This window comes from Anneissia japonica, unplaced genomic scaffold (assembly GCF_011630105.1).
Source record: "Anneissia japonica isolate Jap-2015-1 unplaced genomic scaffold, ASM1163010v1 scaffold288108_len519018_cov203, whole genome shotgun sequence".
Classification (NCBI taxonomy): Eukaryota; Metazoa; Echinodermata; class Crinoidea; order Comatulida; family Comatulidae; genus Anneissia; species Anneissia japonica.
In genome coordinates, this window is record NW_022728501.1 from 315,681 (window position 1) to 335,233 (window position 19,553).

The 19,553-nt window shown below is 36.1% G+C and overlaps 1 protein-coding gene and 1 long non-coding RNA gene across 5 annotated transcripts; one reads left to right on the forward strand and one right to left on the reverse strand.

Annotated features, from left to right (window-relative positions):
• Positions 1 to 1,889: 1,889 nt before the first annotated feature.
• LOC117114183 lies at positions 1,890 to 12,982 on the reverse strand. 2 transcript variants are annotated; one of them, XR_004446309.1, is made up of 4 exons: positions 11,983 to 12,982; positions 6,622 to 6,682; positions 2,915 to 2,996; positions 1,890 to 2,205 (listed from the first exon to the last, which is right to left on the reverse strand). It is a non-coding gene; the product is annotated as an uncharacterized LOC117114183 (long non-coding RNA). The 2 variants fall into 2 exon arrangements; XR_004446308.1 differs by lacking the exon at positions 11,983 to 12,982 and adding an exon at positions 9,630 to 9,765.
• LOC117114182 (digestive cysteine proteinase 2-like) lies at positions 9,673 to 19,210 on the forward strand. 3 transcript variants are annotated; one of them, XM_033257760.1, is made up of 10 exons: positions 9,673 to 9,780; positions 13,129 to 13,290; positions 14,045 to 14,220; positions 14,912 to 15,152; positions 15,314 to 15,509; positions 15,915 to 16,099; positions 16,569 to 16,660; positions 17,047 to 17,208; positions 17,968 to 18,157; positions 18,475 to 18,662. In XM_033257760.1, the coding sequence occupies exons 2-10, from the start codon at positions 13,131 to 13,133 to the stop codon at positions 18,660 to 18,662; spliced, it is 1,590 nt and encodes a 529-aa protein (XP_033113651.1). In that variant the 5' UTR covers positions 9,673 to 9,780; positions 13,129 to 13,130. The 3 variants fall into 3 exon arrangements, with proteins under 3 accessions (XP_033113651.1, XP_033113649.1, XP_033113650.1); XM_033257758.1 differs by having other exon boundaries at positions 9,775 to 9,897; positions 18,475 to 19,210; XM_033257759.1 differs by lacking the exon at positions 9,673 to 9,780 and adding an exon at positions 9,911 to 9,934.
• The last annotated feature ends 343 nt before the right edge of the window (positions 19,211 to 19,553 follow it).

The following is a 19,553-nucleotide window of genomic DNA, read 5'->3' on the forward strand; positions in this document are numbered from 1 at the left end:
GACCACACATAAACAATTAGTTATTCCATTAATCACCTTATTTTGTCATGCTAATATTTATGCCTAATTACTTCCTTGATGTGCCAATATACTCTATGCAAAGTTTGTTGTATGTTCAGTTCACACTGAAGAAGGTTGCAGGGACGACCGAAATATTTGTGTTAAAATATATATATTATTATGTTCCTGAAACACGTCAACCCTCGTTTTCTGTTACTTGTTCTCAGTCTCACTACATATGATAGGACCGGAACATACGTGCCCCAATCACATTGATGCCTAATTTATATATATATATATATGTATATAAATCAACATAGGATGTAGTGAAAATCTAAACCGTCTTTCGAAATGCTATATAAATAAATAAGATAAAATAATAACAGTGCTCAGATAGGAACATAAGATGTAATGATCATACCAAGTGTGGAGGGGTCACTTAAAACTCCAGGTGTCGTTAAGGGGAAAAGCAGGTTGGACAGCAGCTTTGTTATTATAGAACGACACAGGGGCCCGACAGAGAATTGGTTAAAATGTTAAGATTTAATATTCGCTTTTAAGTTTAATTACAAAAAAAAATTAAAAAATGTGTATTCAGTACATTTTCGACTCTCTTAAAAATTTGGACCTTGTCGATTTGGGGTGGGGAGCGTACTCACCCACTCACATTAAAATAACGCTTTAGTAGCATGTACACTTTACATAATGTATTAAATCAATCAATCAAACAACCAATTTTATTTTCTGAATTTGTATTCATATACTTCATGAAGGTATGAATGTCATAAAGTCTCTAAAAATGTTGTTAATCTTTTATACTTAATTAGGCCTAACTTGACACAGATGCCAAAATGAAAATAGTTTGAATGTATTTCTCACTAGTTCAATCACTTTTATTCCAGTGTCTCAGGTCAAATCTACATCAATAAGTGCGAAGTCGATGTACAAACATTGCCAGCAGAACACGATGTGTATTAAATTGCCGGAACACAAGATGCTATCAATAGCCGGATTTATGAGGTCTTAATTCTACAAATAATCGTGCGCGGATATTTATTATGATTTATATCACTGGATCGCCGGAATTGAATAAAATTTGCCAATTATGTTTCTTATACAACGAACGTAAATTCTCGATCGACATTACATACTTAAATATAATTATTCATAAGCATTATTATATTATATTAAATAAAACTAGAATCTTTATATTCTATTTAGGCCTATATTACGTTTACATAGTTCTGATGTAACATCTCCGAGTATGCAAGAAATAAAAGTAAACTGTAGTGTAATTTATAATACATCATTGTGTGTACTTCCTTTGTTGTAATTGTATTAATAATAATATTGTATATTTCATGATTATTAATCAGTATATAATCGAATTAAATATATTATAATCAATTCGAATTCGAATAGGCCTATAGCACTATTACACTCTTTCCAAATATATTCACATGATACCAACAAATTTCGAAACTTCTCAGTGCAAGGTGCTGTCGAATTTTACAAAACAGGAAATGACGTCGGTTGCTAGGCTACAGCTCATGCATATTCAGTAACAGCTGTGCTCATTAGACTAACAATAAAAACTTTTAGCTCAATTTTGGCAAAATCGACCAAAAAGATTTTATTGTTAGTCTAATTAGAACAGATGTCACTGAATATTCATGATTATGCATGAGCTTGTTGCTTAGCAACCACGTCATTTCCGGTTTTATGTTTTCTTGAGGGCGTCCTCAAAAGAATTGCTGGTTTAATAACTAAAGTAGCACATATTGATGAAGCAATTCTTCACTTTTGGTTTAAGGTTATAATAAGGCTATAATTTTAGCTATTGAATTTATTACCGTAAACACAGACATTAAATAAGATGAGAAGAGATGCACAATTTCATTTGATATTTATTTTCAAGCATTGAAATCAAGTTGGGATATATGTATACATTTTATATTTATGTATACTGTAGGTTTATATCATGTACATCCGGTAAAAATCAATAGACCTGATTTTAATCCTCAAAATGTTATATCTTATTATCTTACATGTCTATATTCTTCACAACAAACGGGCTACTATATTAATAAGATAAACATTAGCAGTAATAATACAATATTACTATCTATGAATAATTTGAAAGTTCTGTTGCCCTTTCAGTCCGGACATTCTTTTCTGATAGTTGTGGCTTCTTTGTCTACATCACTGGAATAGAAAAATATTAGGAAAAGATTAAGAAACAGAGAAAGAATTATAATGGAGTATCATCACAACATAATATATAAATAAAAAATGGCAGATCCATGAGTTTGAAATAGAGGAGCACTCTCAGATTTTAAATTTGAATGTAATTTTCTTTTTTTTTTCTCCAATTTTTTTTTATCATTTTAAAATATTTAGGGGTGTGGGCAGGCCGGCTTTCCCCCACCCTCACCCCCACCTTTTAAATCCGCCACTGAAAAAATTAGTGAGCACCCCAACCTTAACATTATTGTATTCAATGCGACAATGCTGCTGACAAAAACATTATAGTACTTCACAATTCTTATATCAGCATTATCATATTAAATATTAATTATTTATAGTATTATCATATTACGGAATGATGTGACAATTTTTAAATACATGGTATTGAGTAGGACTAGTATATCACAATAGCGCATACAAATTATGTTAGCATTCCGATTGTGATGGGCAAATAAAATTGATAAAAAGTGTACTATTCGATAGAAATGAATATATAGATTCATAAATAAAGTATATTCAAATAATAAACATAATACTATAACTATATCTTCATACAAAACATTTTTCATGATATAATATTTTTTCAATGATTGATTGAATTTATTCGGTGTTCAACATGTACAAGCAAGATAACAAATGGATTGAGATAAAGGAAAATAAAAATTACCGAGCATCAGGAACGCCCATTAAGCCAAGTCCAGTACATTTCCAATGAGGTCAAATTTAAATATACACTTGTCTGTCATGAACTGAAAGTTAAAAAAAGTATTTCACATTTCGAATTTCTTTTGGAGGGGCGCCATGAGCGTTTACAGTAACGGATACCGGCGCTTTATTTCATTATTATTATTATTATTATTATTATTATTATTATTATTATTATTATTATTATCATTCTTATTTATTATTATTATTATTATTATTATTATTATTATTAGATCTATTATTATTATTATTAGGCCTATTATTACTATCATTAGGCCTTATTATTATTATTGTTATTATTATTATTATTATTATTATTATTATTATTATTATTATTATTATTATAGGCCTATATAAAATGCTCAACAGCTCTGTATATTTGAAAAGGGGAAGTGTGCAACCTGCCCCCGCCTAAATTCAAAAATTAATTCAAAAATGGAGGGAAAAAATGAAAATTTGTATTCATATTTAAGTCGTTTCCGGCCATCTAGAGCACGGACCATTGAGGTGACATAATCATAAATCCATGTGAAAGTCCCCCCTGGATCCCCTTTATTTCGAATTTCTGGGTCCGTCACTACAGTTTTATTTGATATCGACATCATGGAAGTACACATCCATGAAGATATTAATATCAGTATTGATAAAGACGGTGTCATTTGGGCCTACTTCGATCACTTTCGCTGTCCTTTAAAAATAATATAGAGAAAATATTTCTTCGGCCTATAACAAATTTCAATTATTTAAGGTTAAAGGTTTTGCACCAGACAGTGGCGGCACCAGGATTTCCCCGACGAGGGGTCCAAGGTCCCCTACGGAGGGCTGATGTCCCCAAGAAACCCATTAATGATGTCCCCGATGAGAAAAAAGTGGGAGTGGTCAGGCGTCGCTAAATACCTTTTGAAAGTTGTCCGAGACGTAGCCACCACCCCCTCACCCCCGAAAATATGACAATTTAGGGGTTCAAAGGCATATTTAATCGAATATATATTCTATTAATATGTACAAAATACATATAGGCCTAATTTTTTTCCCGACGAATTGTGGTTTTTCTCCCTGACGGGGGGGGGGGGGCTATTTCTCTCCCTAGCACCACCCCCCCACACCCCATAGCGCCGCCACCGGCACCATATATATTATTATATTATATTATAGACTCTTGGCAATAAATTGATTATAAGGTAAATGAAAAAAACAAATACGAATCTACAATGTAAACAACGAACGAAAATTAAAAAGGCCCAAAACTGCTGTAATTACTGTAAATAACGTTTCTTTAGCCAGTTTCAGGCAGGGACGTAGCCAGGAATTTGAAAGGGGGGGTGGAGCCGTTATGCGAATAACGTAGGACCCCGGCGGGGTCAAGGGGGCGAATCCCCCTGTGAAGTAGCGCACTCTGAACGTTCTTAGGATGTTAGGATGTTTGAGAGGATAAAGTGAAAATTGCAAAAGGCGCATTATAAATAAGCGAAAAAATAAGTATAATAAATCAACAGTGGCAGATAAAGGAATTCGTAAGAGAGGTGAACCAGGGCAGTGGCGGCGCCAGCGGGGTGGCAGGGGGGCTTAAGCCCCCCACCGGACAAGTCAAGCCCCCCCCCCCTCGTCGGGCAGTCAGACCATAAAACATATAAAAATAGGCCCACACCAAGCCAACACAATGTGTGTCACAGTCTGAGAGTGCCATTTTCGGCCATCTAGAGGTTGATATTCTTTAAAAAAAAATCTCATTTGGGAGGGGGAACCCCCTCTCAACCCCTTCTCCCAGCTCGAGCCTACGAGCTCAAGTCCCCCTGTCGGGGAAGCCAGGGAGGGACAGTCACAGACTGAGGAACCACTCACCTCAACCTCACCATGGTTGGGCCTGAGGTAAGGTAAAATTTATGATTAGGGCATCTCTAGACGGCCGGAAATTACACTCTCGCACTTCAATTAGAATATATTTTTCTTTTTTTTTTCTTAAAAAATGAAGGGGGGAGGGGCCTTAAATCCACCTCTGCTCAAAACATTCTTTATCTAGAATAGTCATAATCACGAAAAATGGACATGGAAAACCAGATCACATCCTAAAAACAAACAGTAGTCACTAAGACATACATCAGGAGCCGATTCGATGGAGTTTAATGTCATACCCAGGGAAGGGCACATATCTGTTTTGAAAGTGGAGGGGGAGGGCATTTTGTGAGTCGACCACCTCAGCCCCACCATGGTTGGAGCTGAGGGGAGAACATTTGAGGAAATAATACCTCTAGATGGCCAGAAATGACAAAAATTCATCATCATCAAATCACCATTAGTCAATATGAAGCGCCAAAAAAAAATTCTCATGATCTTTTATCAGGGATTTTTGACAACCATAGAGATCTTATTAATGTGTGTGTGATATACCACAGAAAACAAAGCTTAAAAACATTGTCTTTGAGTATGTACTTTACATAGGCCTACTTCAAAAACGTGATTTCACAACCACCTCAGCCCCACCATGGCTGGAGCTGAGGTGAAAAAAATTTGAGGAAATAGTACGGTACCTCTCGAGATGGCCGGAAATGACACTTTTATATAGCAAAATTCATCACCATCACATCACCATTATAGTAAAAATGAAACGCCAACAAATTTTTCATGATCTTTTATCAGGGATCTACTTAATATCCAGGACAACTTAGGCCTAATTATAGCTTACTAAGCTTTAACTATAATAAAGTCGGATCAACGAATCAAAACTTTCTTTTTTTGTCTTTAGCACGATTTTCTTCACTTTTTAATGTTGGTAATATTACTATCTATTATCATTATCACCATCGCCATCATCGTCATCATTATTAAAAAAAATCTCATTTGTGAGGGGAACCCCTCTCAACCCCTTTTCCCAGCTCGAGCCTACGAGCTCAAGTCCCCGTTGTCGGACAACTTAGCTCTCCCAGAAAATATATCCTAGAGCCACCACTGGATCTACTTAATATCCAGGACAACTTAGACCTAACTATAGCTTACAAAGCTTTAACTATATATACTATATTATGATCAACAAATCACAACTTTTTTCGCATTTAGTACAATTTTCTTTATTACTATCGTCATCATCATCATTATTGTTATTATTATTATTACCGGTACTATTAGTAGTAGTATTATTAAACAAAAATTTAAAGAAACTTGAAAAAGGATAAAAACGAAATTGAACCACAGTATCGCATTTCCATCTTAAAAGACCTGGCTTGAGATTTATGGATTTAAGATTTTTTTAAATCACGCTTAGGCCTGTGTGTTCTATTAGGCATATGTATAGCGTGTACTGATGCATATTTACATGTTTTAGAAGTATTCATTTTAAGTGATCCCAGGAAAGAATTTGTATTGGCTCAAGAAAAAGCTTTAAAATTTTAACACTGTGTACAAAGGGGGGGGGGGTCGAGGGAGTCGCGGCTCCCACGGCTCCCCCACCCTGGATTCGTCCCTGGTTTCAGGTCTTTGGTGGTTTTAGCGAGTCACTTAGAAATTGAATATTGTTAAGTAAAATGCAGCCATGTCAGGGTGCATGCTTCTGTCGAGGAAATTATCAATGCGGCTGCCTAACAAACATAAGAAAAACAATAACCATAAAAATGATGGCAGAATTCCCATTTAACTAGTGAATTAACGATCAAAAATGTTCAATACTGTACTCACATTTGTTATTAATTGCAGTCTTCTTCGTAGTCCATTGAGTAATGTATATGTAGAACGCCACCTGGAGTGGTATAAAAAACAATTATTTATTTTTTTCCCTAATGCGCCATTCCTTTATGACGATGAGGATGATGATGATGATAATAATAAGAATAATAATGGTGCTGGTGGTTATGATGATGTTGATATGATGGTGGTGGTGGTTATGATGATGATGATGAGGATGATGATGATGATGATGATGATGATGGTTGATGATTATGATGATGGCGATAATTATGATGGCGGTGATGATGATGTCGATAATTATTATTAGGTTGATGATTGTAGGATAAGAATCGAATGTATTTACTATTTTCCGGCAGAGGAGCCATTTTTTCAACCATGGTGTTGTACGTCAAGTCCGCCCCTTGTAGTTGTTCTACTGGTTACCAGCATGCGATTTTTTTTTCCGTACGAAACATTTACATGAAACTCCACTCGGGCCGTCTCGGCTGAATCGACCCGAAAATCTCATTGCAGAATTCAGGAGGTCAAAAGGTCATCAACAGATAAACGTCTACAGATCAACCAACTTCTGAGAGAACGTCGCTGTCTGATTTTTAAAAATACATTGATGTTACCATGTTAATACCAATGGGTCGTTTAAAATGACATATAATATTTGATTAAGCTGCACGAGTAATGAAAAGTGTTATTTTAACATGAGTTACATATTATGACAATTTTAATTTTTTAGTTAGGCCTGGGTTTTGCATAATTACCTAGGCCTACTAAAAACGCTTTCTGGGAAAAGCACAAAGCGTAAGGAAAAGCGCGTTTTTCTTCATCACTGATCGAATGAAACAGAATGACAGTTATTTTCAAATTAAGAGAAGAGCTGAGAATAGGCAGCTCTAAAATACTGGATGCCATAAGACCTGCCAAAATGGCAGAGCACCAAATGAATGTAATAATGAGCTAGTTATTAATATTAGGCATAGTAATCGGCAGGTTCTTGATTACAAGCCTAGACCAAGTTAATTGCATGTAATGCCGAAATGATAATAATAATAATTATGTATTATTATTATTATTACCTGTACGTTAAGGGGAACATAGACAAAGGGGAAATAACACAAAAGATATTCCCCTTGGGCTAGTTTATTATATAGGCCTTGAAATACTAATAGGGAGCTGAGTATGTGTTCCATATATGTTTGATTCAATGACCGGGGTAGTAATGTGAAGCGCTTAGAGGCATTGTGCATGAAGCGCTATATAAGAGCGACATATTATTATTATTATTAATAGGTTCTTCATTACAAGTAGGCCAAGGTAATTAATGCTGAAATGATTATTATTATTATTAATTAATTATTATTATTACCTGTACCTTAAGGGGAACTTAGACAATGGAGGAATTAGAGGACAATTAAAAAAACGACGTCAAGGGGAAATAACACAAAAGATATTCCCCTTGGGCGATTATTATTTATAGGCCTAGTAAATAGTACAGTATCTGTAAGTTCTTCATTACAAGGCTTAGGCCAAAGGTAATTAATGCTGAAATTATTATTATTATTCATTAATTACATTACAATGATAGTTTGGACAAGTTCAATAACGCCGGAATGGTATATTATTTATTTAATATTTCTCTTATGCGCTCTATTTTTCATTTCATGCTTCAATTTTGTCCCATTTTTTTCCCAAAATTTCAGTCCATGTCAGTATGTGAAGCGTGACTGTTGTGTCAGCCTATGACCCTAGGCCTAGTTTAAGGAGGGGCCTAGGTAAGACCTCAGCCTGTAGTTAGGCCTATAGTTTATCCTCTTTCTCTCTAGCCTTTGGTATAACTGTACCTATCTACACTTTATAACAGCTGGAGGTACTAGCTGTTGTTGTTGTAGATAATATACTAACATTTAATAACATCCAAGAAGGTCACAGTTAGTTACACAGTGACGTACATCACATAAGTCCGTGAAATTTCATAGGCCTACTGTAGGTAAACATAGAAAGAGCAATAATAGTAAAACTCGAGCGTCACGACATTGCGAAGTGTCTGCCCTTGTTCCTCGTATCGTACTCACTCGAGTCAATCCGAGATGGCCCGAGTGAAGTTTCATACAAATGTTTCGTACGGAAAAAAAAATCGCTACCAGCATGGACGCAGATCACGTCCCCTACATATTTTAAGGGTTTTGGTAAGTAGGCCTATCTATGAGAAAAGGTACTCTAAGATTGGTTTTCGGCACACGAAGAAGGTAAATGAAAGTAAATACATAAAAGACAATGAAGTTTTATTTTCTATGGTACAATACAGAAGTTAATTAGATCTCTATTATTGCCGATAACTGCAGATAAGATATCATGTGATGATGATAAATTGTACTGTCATTTCTTGAGGTATTATTCCCCAACCCATGATAGGGCTGAGGTGGGTGTGGACTAAAGGCTTTGAAGTAAGTAAAGTAAAGTAAATACCTAAAAAAGACAATGTTTTGAAGTTTTATTTTCTATGGTACATCACGCATATTAATTAGATCTCTATGGTTGCGGAAAATCGATGATAAAAGATTTGTTGGCGCTTCATTGTTACTATAATGGTGATGTGGTGATGACGAATGTAGTACTATATAAATGTGACATTTCCGGCTATTAGAGGTACTATTTCCCACAATTTTCGCACTTCAGCCCCAACCACTGGGCAAGGGGGCTTAAGCTCCACCATCGGTCTGGTCAAGCCCCCCCCCCCCCCACTGGCCAAAGCTCGTCAGGAAACCTCACGGTTTTCTGGTCAAGTCCCAATTTTTTAAGAAAAATCTCGTTTTATAGGAGGGGAGGAGCCCCTCCCATACCCATCCCTGACTTCGTCCCTCAGATAACGCTGCGCTAGTTACACCCATAAATACTTAAGGTCCCCCTCCCCCACCCCATAAATTATATCCTAGAGCCGCCACTTTACGTCCCTGCCCGCACTATTAAATTTAACTTTATTGCAATCAATTCGTACTCCGACATACCCGCAGGCCTACTGGTCCTCCTGGGCCCGTTAGGCTCCCTGGTGTTAGAATGTATAGGCCCTACATAAGCTGGTCGACCTGCTACTCATTCTGGAACAACAGTTGTGACTGTCAATACAATTAGGCCCCTCAATACAATACAGACAGGGAAGTAAGTTACACAAAGAGCAAACGCTATCAGTATCGGTACTCAGTCAAGTAGTTGTATCACGTGCTTCAACAATGGCTGAAGTAGAATGTCTGTTTATTTTGGTTTTGGTAGTAGCAGGTTTGTATTGCAATAGTAGGATACTAGGATAGAATAGGTAGGATATTAAAACAGTTGATATTAATAACATAAAGTCGTGGGGTGGATCTTCAAGTGAATTATAAGATGGCTGTAGTTCCTGTATAGTTCCTGCAACCTGCATACCTGGAAAAACCCGGTGGAGAGAAGCATTCTATCTATGGCCTATCCGTGCCCATTTAGTAGCTTGGCTAGTTGCAGGTGTGGCACCAGGATTTTCCCAAATAATAAATAATAATAATAATGGAGGTCTGATATCCCCGACAGCTGCTCAACCCCCGACGAGAGCGTAAGCGTGCGTGTTGGACATTGCTCAACATTTCTCGAAAAGTGATCCAGGGGTTTCATAGGGTTATTTAAACGAGAGTAAAAATACATAATAATATTTTCTGCTCGCCGACGAATTGTTTTTTCTCCCCTACGGGGCGTGGGAGCTCTTCCTGGCGTGGGTCCTTATCCCTCCCCAGTTTATTATATATACACGGGCAGATCGATTTTGAATAAAGGTAAAATTTTATTTTTGGCAAATTAGCGCACCAGTTATAATAAAAAAAATGGAAATTTTTGAAAAACATTGTTCTTAGGCCCACCGCTGCTTGAAATCTCAAAAAATACTGTAAGATATGTATATTCTTCTAATTATATAAAATTAAAGCATTTATCATCCCATTACTACACTGTTTACATTCAGTAATAACATTTTATTTTTATTTTCTCCTCTGTCTGGATGTTTTTGGCAAAACCATATGCTAAATAAGAAAAAAAATTTTAATTATCATTTTTTGTGCCCTTCTCTGATGAAAATTAATAGGTTTGCAAAAGAAGGTATAAAAATGTCTTGAATGAAATAAAAAGTTAAGGAAGAGGTTATTCGCACGGTACCATGCGAATTAGGATTAAGAACTTATTCGCACGGTATGACAGCCATTATGTCATGAAAGCTTAAATGCTGATTGGCTAGGTCTACCGTGCGAATAAGACTCATAAGAGCTAATTCGCACGGTACCATGCGAATTAGGAATAAGAACTTATTCGCACGGTACCATGCGAATTAGGATTAAGAACTTATTCGCACGGTACCATGCGAATTAGGATTAAGAACTTATTCGCACGGTACCATGCGAATTAGGATTAAGAACTTATTCGCACTACCATGCGAATTAGGATTAAGAACTTATTCGCACGGTACCATGCGAATTAGGATTAAGAACTTATTCGCACGGTACCATGCGAATTAGGATTAAGAACTTATTCGCACGGTATGACAGCCGTTACTTCATGAAAGCTTAAATGCTGATTGGCTAGGTCTACCGTGCGAATAAGACTCATAAAAGCTAATTTGCACGGTACCATGCGAATTAGGATTAAGAACTTATTCGCACGGTATGACAGCCGTTACGTCATGAAAGCTTAAATGCTGATTGGCTAGGTCTACCGTGCGAATAAGACTCATAAAAGCTAATTCGCACGGTACCATGCGAATTAGGATTAAGAACTTATTCGCACGGTATGACAGCCGTTACGTCATGAAAGCTTAAATGCTGATTGGCTAGGTCTACCGTGCGAATAAGACTCATAAGAGCTAATTCGCACGGTACCGTGCGAATTGTTAAAAAAAATTTATTCGCATGGTTGAATGTTGTAGATAGTAAATACTGTATGATAATTATTTCATGGCATACTGTATGAATTGGGCACAGCACAGACAGTCGATTCGATAACCCTAACTGAAGTGCAATAGGTCCTAGCTTAGCATTGTGTCTGCAGACCTTTTACATTTTTCTTAAGCTATCCTTGAGAAATTGCCATAAAAAAAGCCTTTGTGGAGTATGTACTGGTGGTATTATAGTCCCCTATCATAAGGTCTAGTAGTGATATTGATTTTTATTCCATTAAAAAATATTAAATGGGGAAACAAAAGAAAATTAATTACTTAGCACCAACCATGATGGGAATTGGAACAGAGGAGGATGAGAGTATGCCAAACTGATGCAAAATTACTCGATTTTATGTGCAGTTTAATAGGGTTTTAATTTTGTTGGCTGCAGTTTGCTGCACTTAGCCCACCTGTAGACTCGCACATCTCTAAAAGTCTCTCCTAATCCCTCTCTACCATAATAAATCCTGGATCCACCACCGAATATATGTACTATATATTGTACTGGAAAATAAGATGTACATTCTTCACTGCCTTTTGGACCTTTTCCAATGTGTGGGAGTGTTTTCGAAATGCTACTGAATACATTGATTGTAGGCCTAATTATATACACAAACCACATAGCGCTCAGAGACCATGGGAGCTGTGATAATTGTCGAAAGATTGTTGTATGTGCAGTACTCTACAACAAGGTTATTTTCGTCCTGAAATTTCTTTAATGAAATCAACAAAAGAATTGTACATAATCATTAAATGCCTGACCGACCTTCATTGACATCAGGCTTTCATGGCTGCTTTTGTGATTGTGAACATTGCCAGAAGCCAAACAAAGAAGAAAACTTTTATTGGCGCTTTTTTTGAAGACAGTGTCAGTACATTCTACGATGCTGATTGGCTACGTCTACCGTGCAAATAATGTATTATTTACTATTTGCACGGCAGACAATGTTTGTATGATATCTGAAAAGGTATTTCGGTTCAATTAGGTATTCCCGTAACAAATTAAGTAAGTTTCTCGTAAAATATTTAGGTCATTAAACCTTAATATTGTTAATTCACGATGTACTGTACTAATTGGGAATAAGAACTTATTCGCACGGTTAGACGTCATGAAACGTCAAATGCTGATTGGCTAGGTCTACCGTGCGAATAAGACTCATAAGAGCTTATTCGCATGGTCTACCGTGTGAATAACCACTTCCAAAAGTTAATTATCCGCTTGGCCAAGTTATAAACACAGGGCCTATAATTGGGGCGGAGTTAGGGGGAGGGGCGAACCCCCTTTTGGACCGTAGTAGGACTAAAAATGTTTTCAACTTCTACATCAACCTTTTGTAAAATCATATATAAACATTTGCAGCATCAAGGTGAAATGCTATCCAATGGGGCTGGGTGTGATGGATGGAGGAGGAGGGGAGAATTAAAGGGGGTCTCAGGGGTGATAACAGGTGAAGAAAATCCAAACTCACTAAGATATTGTTAAAATGCTGGTGCTGAAGTTGATTTTATTCAATGCAAAATATTAAAAATCCCTGTATGTTATTTGTACTAAACAGGTATGTTAGCAGTGTCAACTGCAGCTGATCCTACACCCCCAAAGTTCACAGCAAGCTATCATTCCTCCGGGGTTCTTCATCTTCCGTATGCAGAGTTGGATGAGCCGTTTCAAATCTTCTATGATGTGGATAACAAAAGGAGTCGTGTTGATTTCTACAATGGTATGGTAGCAATCAGGTTTTAACAAAATTCTAAAGAAAACAACAAAAAAATGCATTGCACTGCTAATGTATAATTATGCCTTTGGAACAATTAATATTAATTGTTGATTTTAGTTATTTATTTTCTGTATTGTATTTATTATTATTGATAAATATATTATTTACTATATTTACTATTTTTAATATAATTTATCAATATATATTTATTATATATATAAATAAAATATGTTAAAATTGGGTTTTTTGACAAAATAAACCCATTATTATTAAAAAAGTGAAATTGCCATTAATAAAATTTTAATATAAAAATATTGATGATGTAGGCTATAATATCTGCAAATTTATATATTTTAAACAAATATAAAACTTGATAAATAAATAAAATACCAACTCTGAATTCTCAGAAAACACCTTTGATTAAACATTAGTGCACTTTAAAGTGCATGCACTCAAAGGTGTCAGAATCTACCACAGTTTCTTATAACATATTTGTCTAAGATGGGATAGAATGCAAACTTCGGTTATTTTATTATGCTATTTTAAAACTAATATCATTACAAACAACATAAATAATGCAAATACATGTTTGCCCAACATGATGTGTTTTAGTACTGAATGCTCAGCAAATGCTTGTTAAAAAAATCTTGTAAGTGATTTGGGTGGGAGTCAAACCCATGATTCCAGATAAGCCTGGTGTCTTAACCGCTCATTTACATAAATAAATAAAGTAAATAGAAAATATTTTGTTAAATAGGTTTGGATACAGTGTACCTATTTGAAAACAAGACAGGCTTCGAGTATGGTGTCTCCTATAGTATTTCCCCTGAAACTGTGACAGATGAGGTGAAGACTGGGTGTTTCCAGGTGAATGGTACAAATTCTGTTACCATTTCCATTCAGAGTTTCATCCCAGACGTGTCTGATTTCAAGGTACGTTTTTGTGTACAGTGCGTGAATAATTTAATATGTGATGCGCTTACAACTTTCAAATCATTAGTTTAGTATTATAGATATTTCATTTTTATTAACTCTGCATAGCTTTAATATATACAGTGCTGTTACTGCTTTTTTTATTCATCACTTTATTCAAATTCGACAAAGAAAACATACAGAATAAAAAAACAAAGAAAATGATCACATCAAGAAAAACGAATCGATAAAGGAACATAGAAGCCCTAGACTCGTCCATATAACAGGACATGCAAGGGAGACAGAGAGGGACATTTGCAAAAAACAGGGTTACAGAATGGATAGAAATTGTATAAAAATATATGAGTGACAGTTACTCAACAGTTAAGCCAGTATACAGTATTCAAAAGTTCCTTTAAAAATTTAGTTAAAAAAATAGAGCATAAAAATTATATTTAGGGCCTATTAATTTGATTAGAATTACATCATTATATATACAATAATTTGATTGTACAGTATTTATATTATTGAGGGAAAAATTATTTCTATTGCTTAATATTTTTCAGGTTTAGAGCAGAGTGACAGAGGCATTTGCACACATCACCACTCCTCCACCCTTTGACTTTTCCCCTTCATATCTAAACAGAAGTCTAAGCAGAATAAACAAAAAAAGTTTTTATAATATTTTGTATTCTTGTATTTGATTTCTTAGTATGTGGGAAAAGATATCGCCAACAATGTCCAAGTCGATGTTTGGAAAAATGTGACTGAGGTAGGAAAAAAGACCAACACCTACACATTCATGGTATCGCAGACCCAGCCGCCACGACCTGTGCGATATGAGATGATTGGCTACGACACGTTGATTGGGTCACATTACGATCGTTACTACGTAGATTACTATGTGTACAGCACTAAGCCGATTGACGACTTCCAGTTCGATTTGCCGAAAGGTAGACAGCTATTGTTGCATAATTAGCTACCACCATTGGAAAACCGACTCTAATTTTGATTTACTCTATATTAATCAATCAGATCTATCAACCTGCAGGTCTATCAAAAGAGTATGCAGCATTTACTTTAATGCCTTTATATTGATTTGTGTTTTTTGCAGGCCTCAAGTGTGGCTCATTCCCTGGGCCTGGCATTGAGCATCACATCGCCACCAACCCACATCAAGAGATCTTCAGCCCAGATAAGGGTGACCGTTATAATAAGTTTTATGAGAGCTACAAAGATTTACATGGTAAGCGTTACAGTGATGATGAGGAACATAGCAAGAGACAAGCAACATTCAAACATAATGTCAGGTAAGATAAGCAAATTTCTCAAATTCATTATCTCATGCAACATGTAACAGTATGCATACAGTAGTTTATACAAATATCTGTCTATTTGTATACCTATTTGCTGGCCCCACATTCACCTGCTTTTTCTTCTACCTTTATTTTTGTTTTGTGTTTTTCACAGAAGATTTGTCTGATCTGCACAGTATTTTATATCATTACACTATTATACATGAGTTTGTGCATAATGCAATGGTCTTCTTCATTATTGTATTTTTATTTCTGGATTATCAAACGTTTTTTCTACTTTTTATTATCCACCTGTCTATAAGTGTCTTCCTGTTTGTTTTTTCTGAAAATATAAATATATTTTCTATCAAGTTATCTCTTTATATTTGGATCTCTGCATTGTCTATGTGATTGCATCAGGTTCATTCATTCAACCAACCGGAAACACCTTGGATACAAGGTCGAGGTCAACCACCTTGCTGACCTATTTGATGAAGAACTGCGAAACATGCGTGGTAGACTCTACACTCCAGGAAACAACAATGGCTTACCTTATGATGGTTTTCCTGGTTTACTTCCAACTTCTATGGATTGGAGAATAATGGGTAAACATTCATGTTCCTAGTCAAGATGGCTGGGAGGGAAATTGGGTTGAAGTGGAGTGACTGGGTTTTGGTTGTGGGTGGCTGGAGTATTGAATTCAGTAGTGGTGCCAGCGGGGGGGGGGAAGGGAACTTTACCCCTCCCGTCGGATATACTGGCCCCCTATTGTCCAACGAACGACTAGGACGTCAGATCAAAAAATAATAATTTGCCTATCCAAATAAAGTTATTTTGATTGCCAATCCCTAATATTGTGGTCTAAAAGCACATTTTTGACCATAATTTTGAACCTCCGTCAGACACGTCCAACTCCTCGACGTCAAATTTTTTGGCGCCACCACTGCTGATTGAATTTTAGGAAGCTTGAGTTATTGGAGGTTGGATAGGGTGGCCAAAGGGAGAGTTAGTGTAGTGTATTTACTGTTCGACTTCTTTATTAGTACTGAATTTAAAAGTAAATGATTTTTAAAGGTGCTGTAAGTCAAGTTAAAGACCAAGCAACTTGCGGTTCCTGTTGGAGTTTTGGAACAACTGGAACAATAGAGGGCGCTTATTTCCTTAAGGTATACTGTAGTACTATATTTGCATTATTGTATGTAATATTATCGTCACCTTAGACCCAGCCCTAGACTATCACCTTTTCCAAGTATTTGTGGTTATAAATTCCAAACAGTGTTACATTATATACATTATTCAGTGGCCACCATCCCCTTTTTAAAAAGTCAATAAAAAAAAAAAGAAATATAAATTATTGTTTATTTCCGGCCTTCAAAAAATTTCCCAAGGGAATTCCTGCAAACCCCATAGGGTAGTGTTGTCTCTTGATCAGGCCCCCACCTTTTGGATATTTCTGGATCCACCCCTGCTTTAATTTAGTGTACATTATGCCTACATTTTTTATTAATAATAATGATAACTGTAATACTTAATTTGGTTTTTTTTTTTTCAGACAGGGAAAATGGTTCGACTGTCGCAGCAAAACTTAATGGACTGCTCATGGAAGCATGGCAACAATGGTTGTGATGGTGGTGAAGAATGGCGCTCATATGAGTGGATAATGGAGAAAGGTGGTTTGGAGGCCGAGTCCACTTATGGTCCATACCTTGGTCAGGTAAAAACTTATTTCCAATTCTAAATCTTTTTAGTTTTCATTACTTATTGATAATTCAGTTTATTGGATGTGAATAAATTGAAATGAAGTTGGCGCTAAGTTAGTTACACGAGTACGGATACTCCCTGCAGGCAGAAGACAGATCTTTCTGGTATTAAAACCCCAGGCAGCAGGCCAGCTTCGTATTTTGAGTCTGCGAATGCCATTTCTGGGCATCTAGAGGTTTCTATTTTTAAAATTTGCTCATCTCAGCCCTATGTATGGTGGGGCTGAGATACAGTGGGCTCTTTTTGGGAATATCAAACTCATCTTCTAGGAATTTCTGATGCTGGCATTGTATTCAACTACTTAGTAGGCCTAATTGAGTGGATTTTTTTGTACTTGAAACATTTAGTGGTAGGGTGGAATCTGTGGTGCAAGTTTTTTATACTGTAATACTGCATTCCCTCATTTTTACAAAACAAGACCTGTCATAGTTGATGTTGAAAAACAAAGGTTACATTATAATAGGCCTAATTTAGGAAGAAAAGAGAATTTGTGGGGCTGTCATTTAATAAAATTGGAAGTACACAATTATGTCAGCCCGCCGCTGGCTTCAACTGATTGAAACTGGCCACCAGCTTAAAAAGGCTGAATACCTGTGACATAGATGGTTTTTACATCATCTCAATTGTGTAAATTTATAGATATAATAAATTATCATTAATTGAATGGGTTACAGTACCACTTTACATATTATAAACTGTGCTTTATATTTAGAATGGAAAATGCCACTTCAACAGTTCAAATGCAGTTATACAGATATCCAAATACTACAACATCACTAGTGGAAGTCAGGAAGCACTAAAGTCAGCAATTGCAAAGATCGGACCAATTTCTGTTGGCATAGACGCTGCACATAAATCCCTTTCGTATTATTCAAGTGGCGTATACTATGAACCAAAATGTGGTAGGTATAGCTTACTCACTACTCAGAAGGAGACTGTGGCTTTGTACTTATGCCCTTGAACTTTAAAAAATTTTACTGTCAATTTCATTGTAGTAAATTTGAACCTTTCCTAAGTTGTGAGGCATATACAGGGGAGGGCATAAAGGTGGGTCAGAAGACCAAAGTGAATTTTTTGTTTAGAAATGAAGGCAGCATCTAAGCTTTGATGTTTCCAGTGTGCTTCGGCAAATCTTCATGGACTGCTTTTTAACCACTTTTATGTTCAATATTATCAGAAGTTGTTTTTAACTTGTCTACCGTCTACCGCTATTTTACAGGAAACAAACCCGAGGACCTAGATCACGCAGTACTGGCTGTAGGGTATGGTAAGCTCAATAATGAACACTACTGGCTCATCAAAAACTCATGGTCCACGAACTGGGGAAATAATGGATATGTCTTGATAAATCAGCAGGACAACAACTGCGGGGTTACAACCGATGCCACGTATGTGACGTTGAAGTAAATTAGCGTCTGCGGCATACATGCCTGGAGATGGACGTCTGTCATTGAATATTAGTTTTATAATTCATCTATCTGATCAATGAACAATAAAAATAAAAAATCAAATGAGCAAACTATACAATAACAAAACAGTACATAGTAGATAGCCTGGGTTCCAGGCCCTAATTTTGGGTTACTCACTCTTTATTGCACTTAGTGTGCGCCATACCTAATTTAATTGGCGTCCCATACTCGATTTTTTATTCCGTCTCTAAATTAACTTTCTCGTTGGTGGCGTTGTCCAGAATGAGAAAAATAATAAAAAATAAGTAGTAGATTGTGAGAACATTTTTTTGAAAGATTTATGCTGTAGCAGATTTAGTTTGTTGAAAGGCAGTTTCACAGATTTTGTTATACTGTATGAATCCTGTCTAGCTTCCTTCATCCAAAATTCTGAAATGCAGTTTACTCTACTTAATTTTGCAGCACATCATTTATGTTCGCTTAGTATAACTAAAGTTTGTAGTGTATTTGTGATTTGTTTAGTAAAACTAAAGCTTGTATATCTGACGAGTTTGTACTGTGTATTTCTTTAATATCTTTTAATATGTTCTCTGCAGTTGTCATCAAAATTGCTTAGAGATGTGATGGTAGTAATTTTGTAGTAAAATTGTACAAGAGAGTACAGTATACTGTATATCGGGGAGTGGGCATCAAATTTAGTTGGAGGAAATTTTTTTATTTAACCAACCCACGCTTCTTGTTGCAAAAAAAATGATTGTGACTACAGTTGAACTTGTCCAACTTGTATTGTAACATGAAGCTGGGCACCCACTGCGTTGTACTCGGGTCCTTGTGAGCACTAGACGAGTACATTTTCCATGGAATTGCGTTGGCCACAGGTTATCCTCAG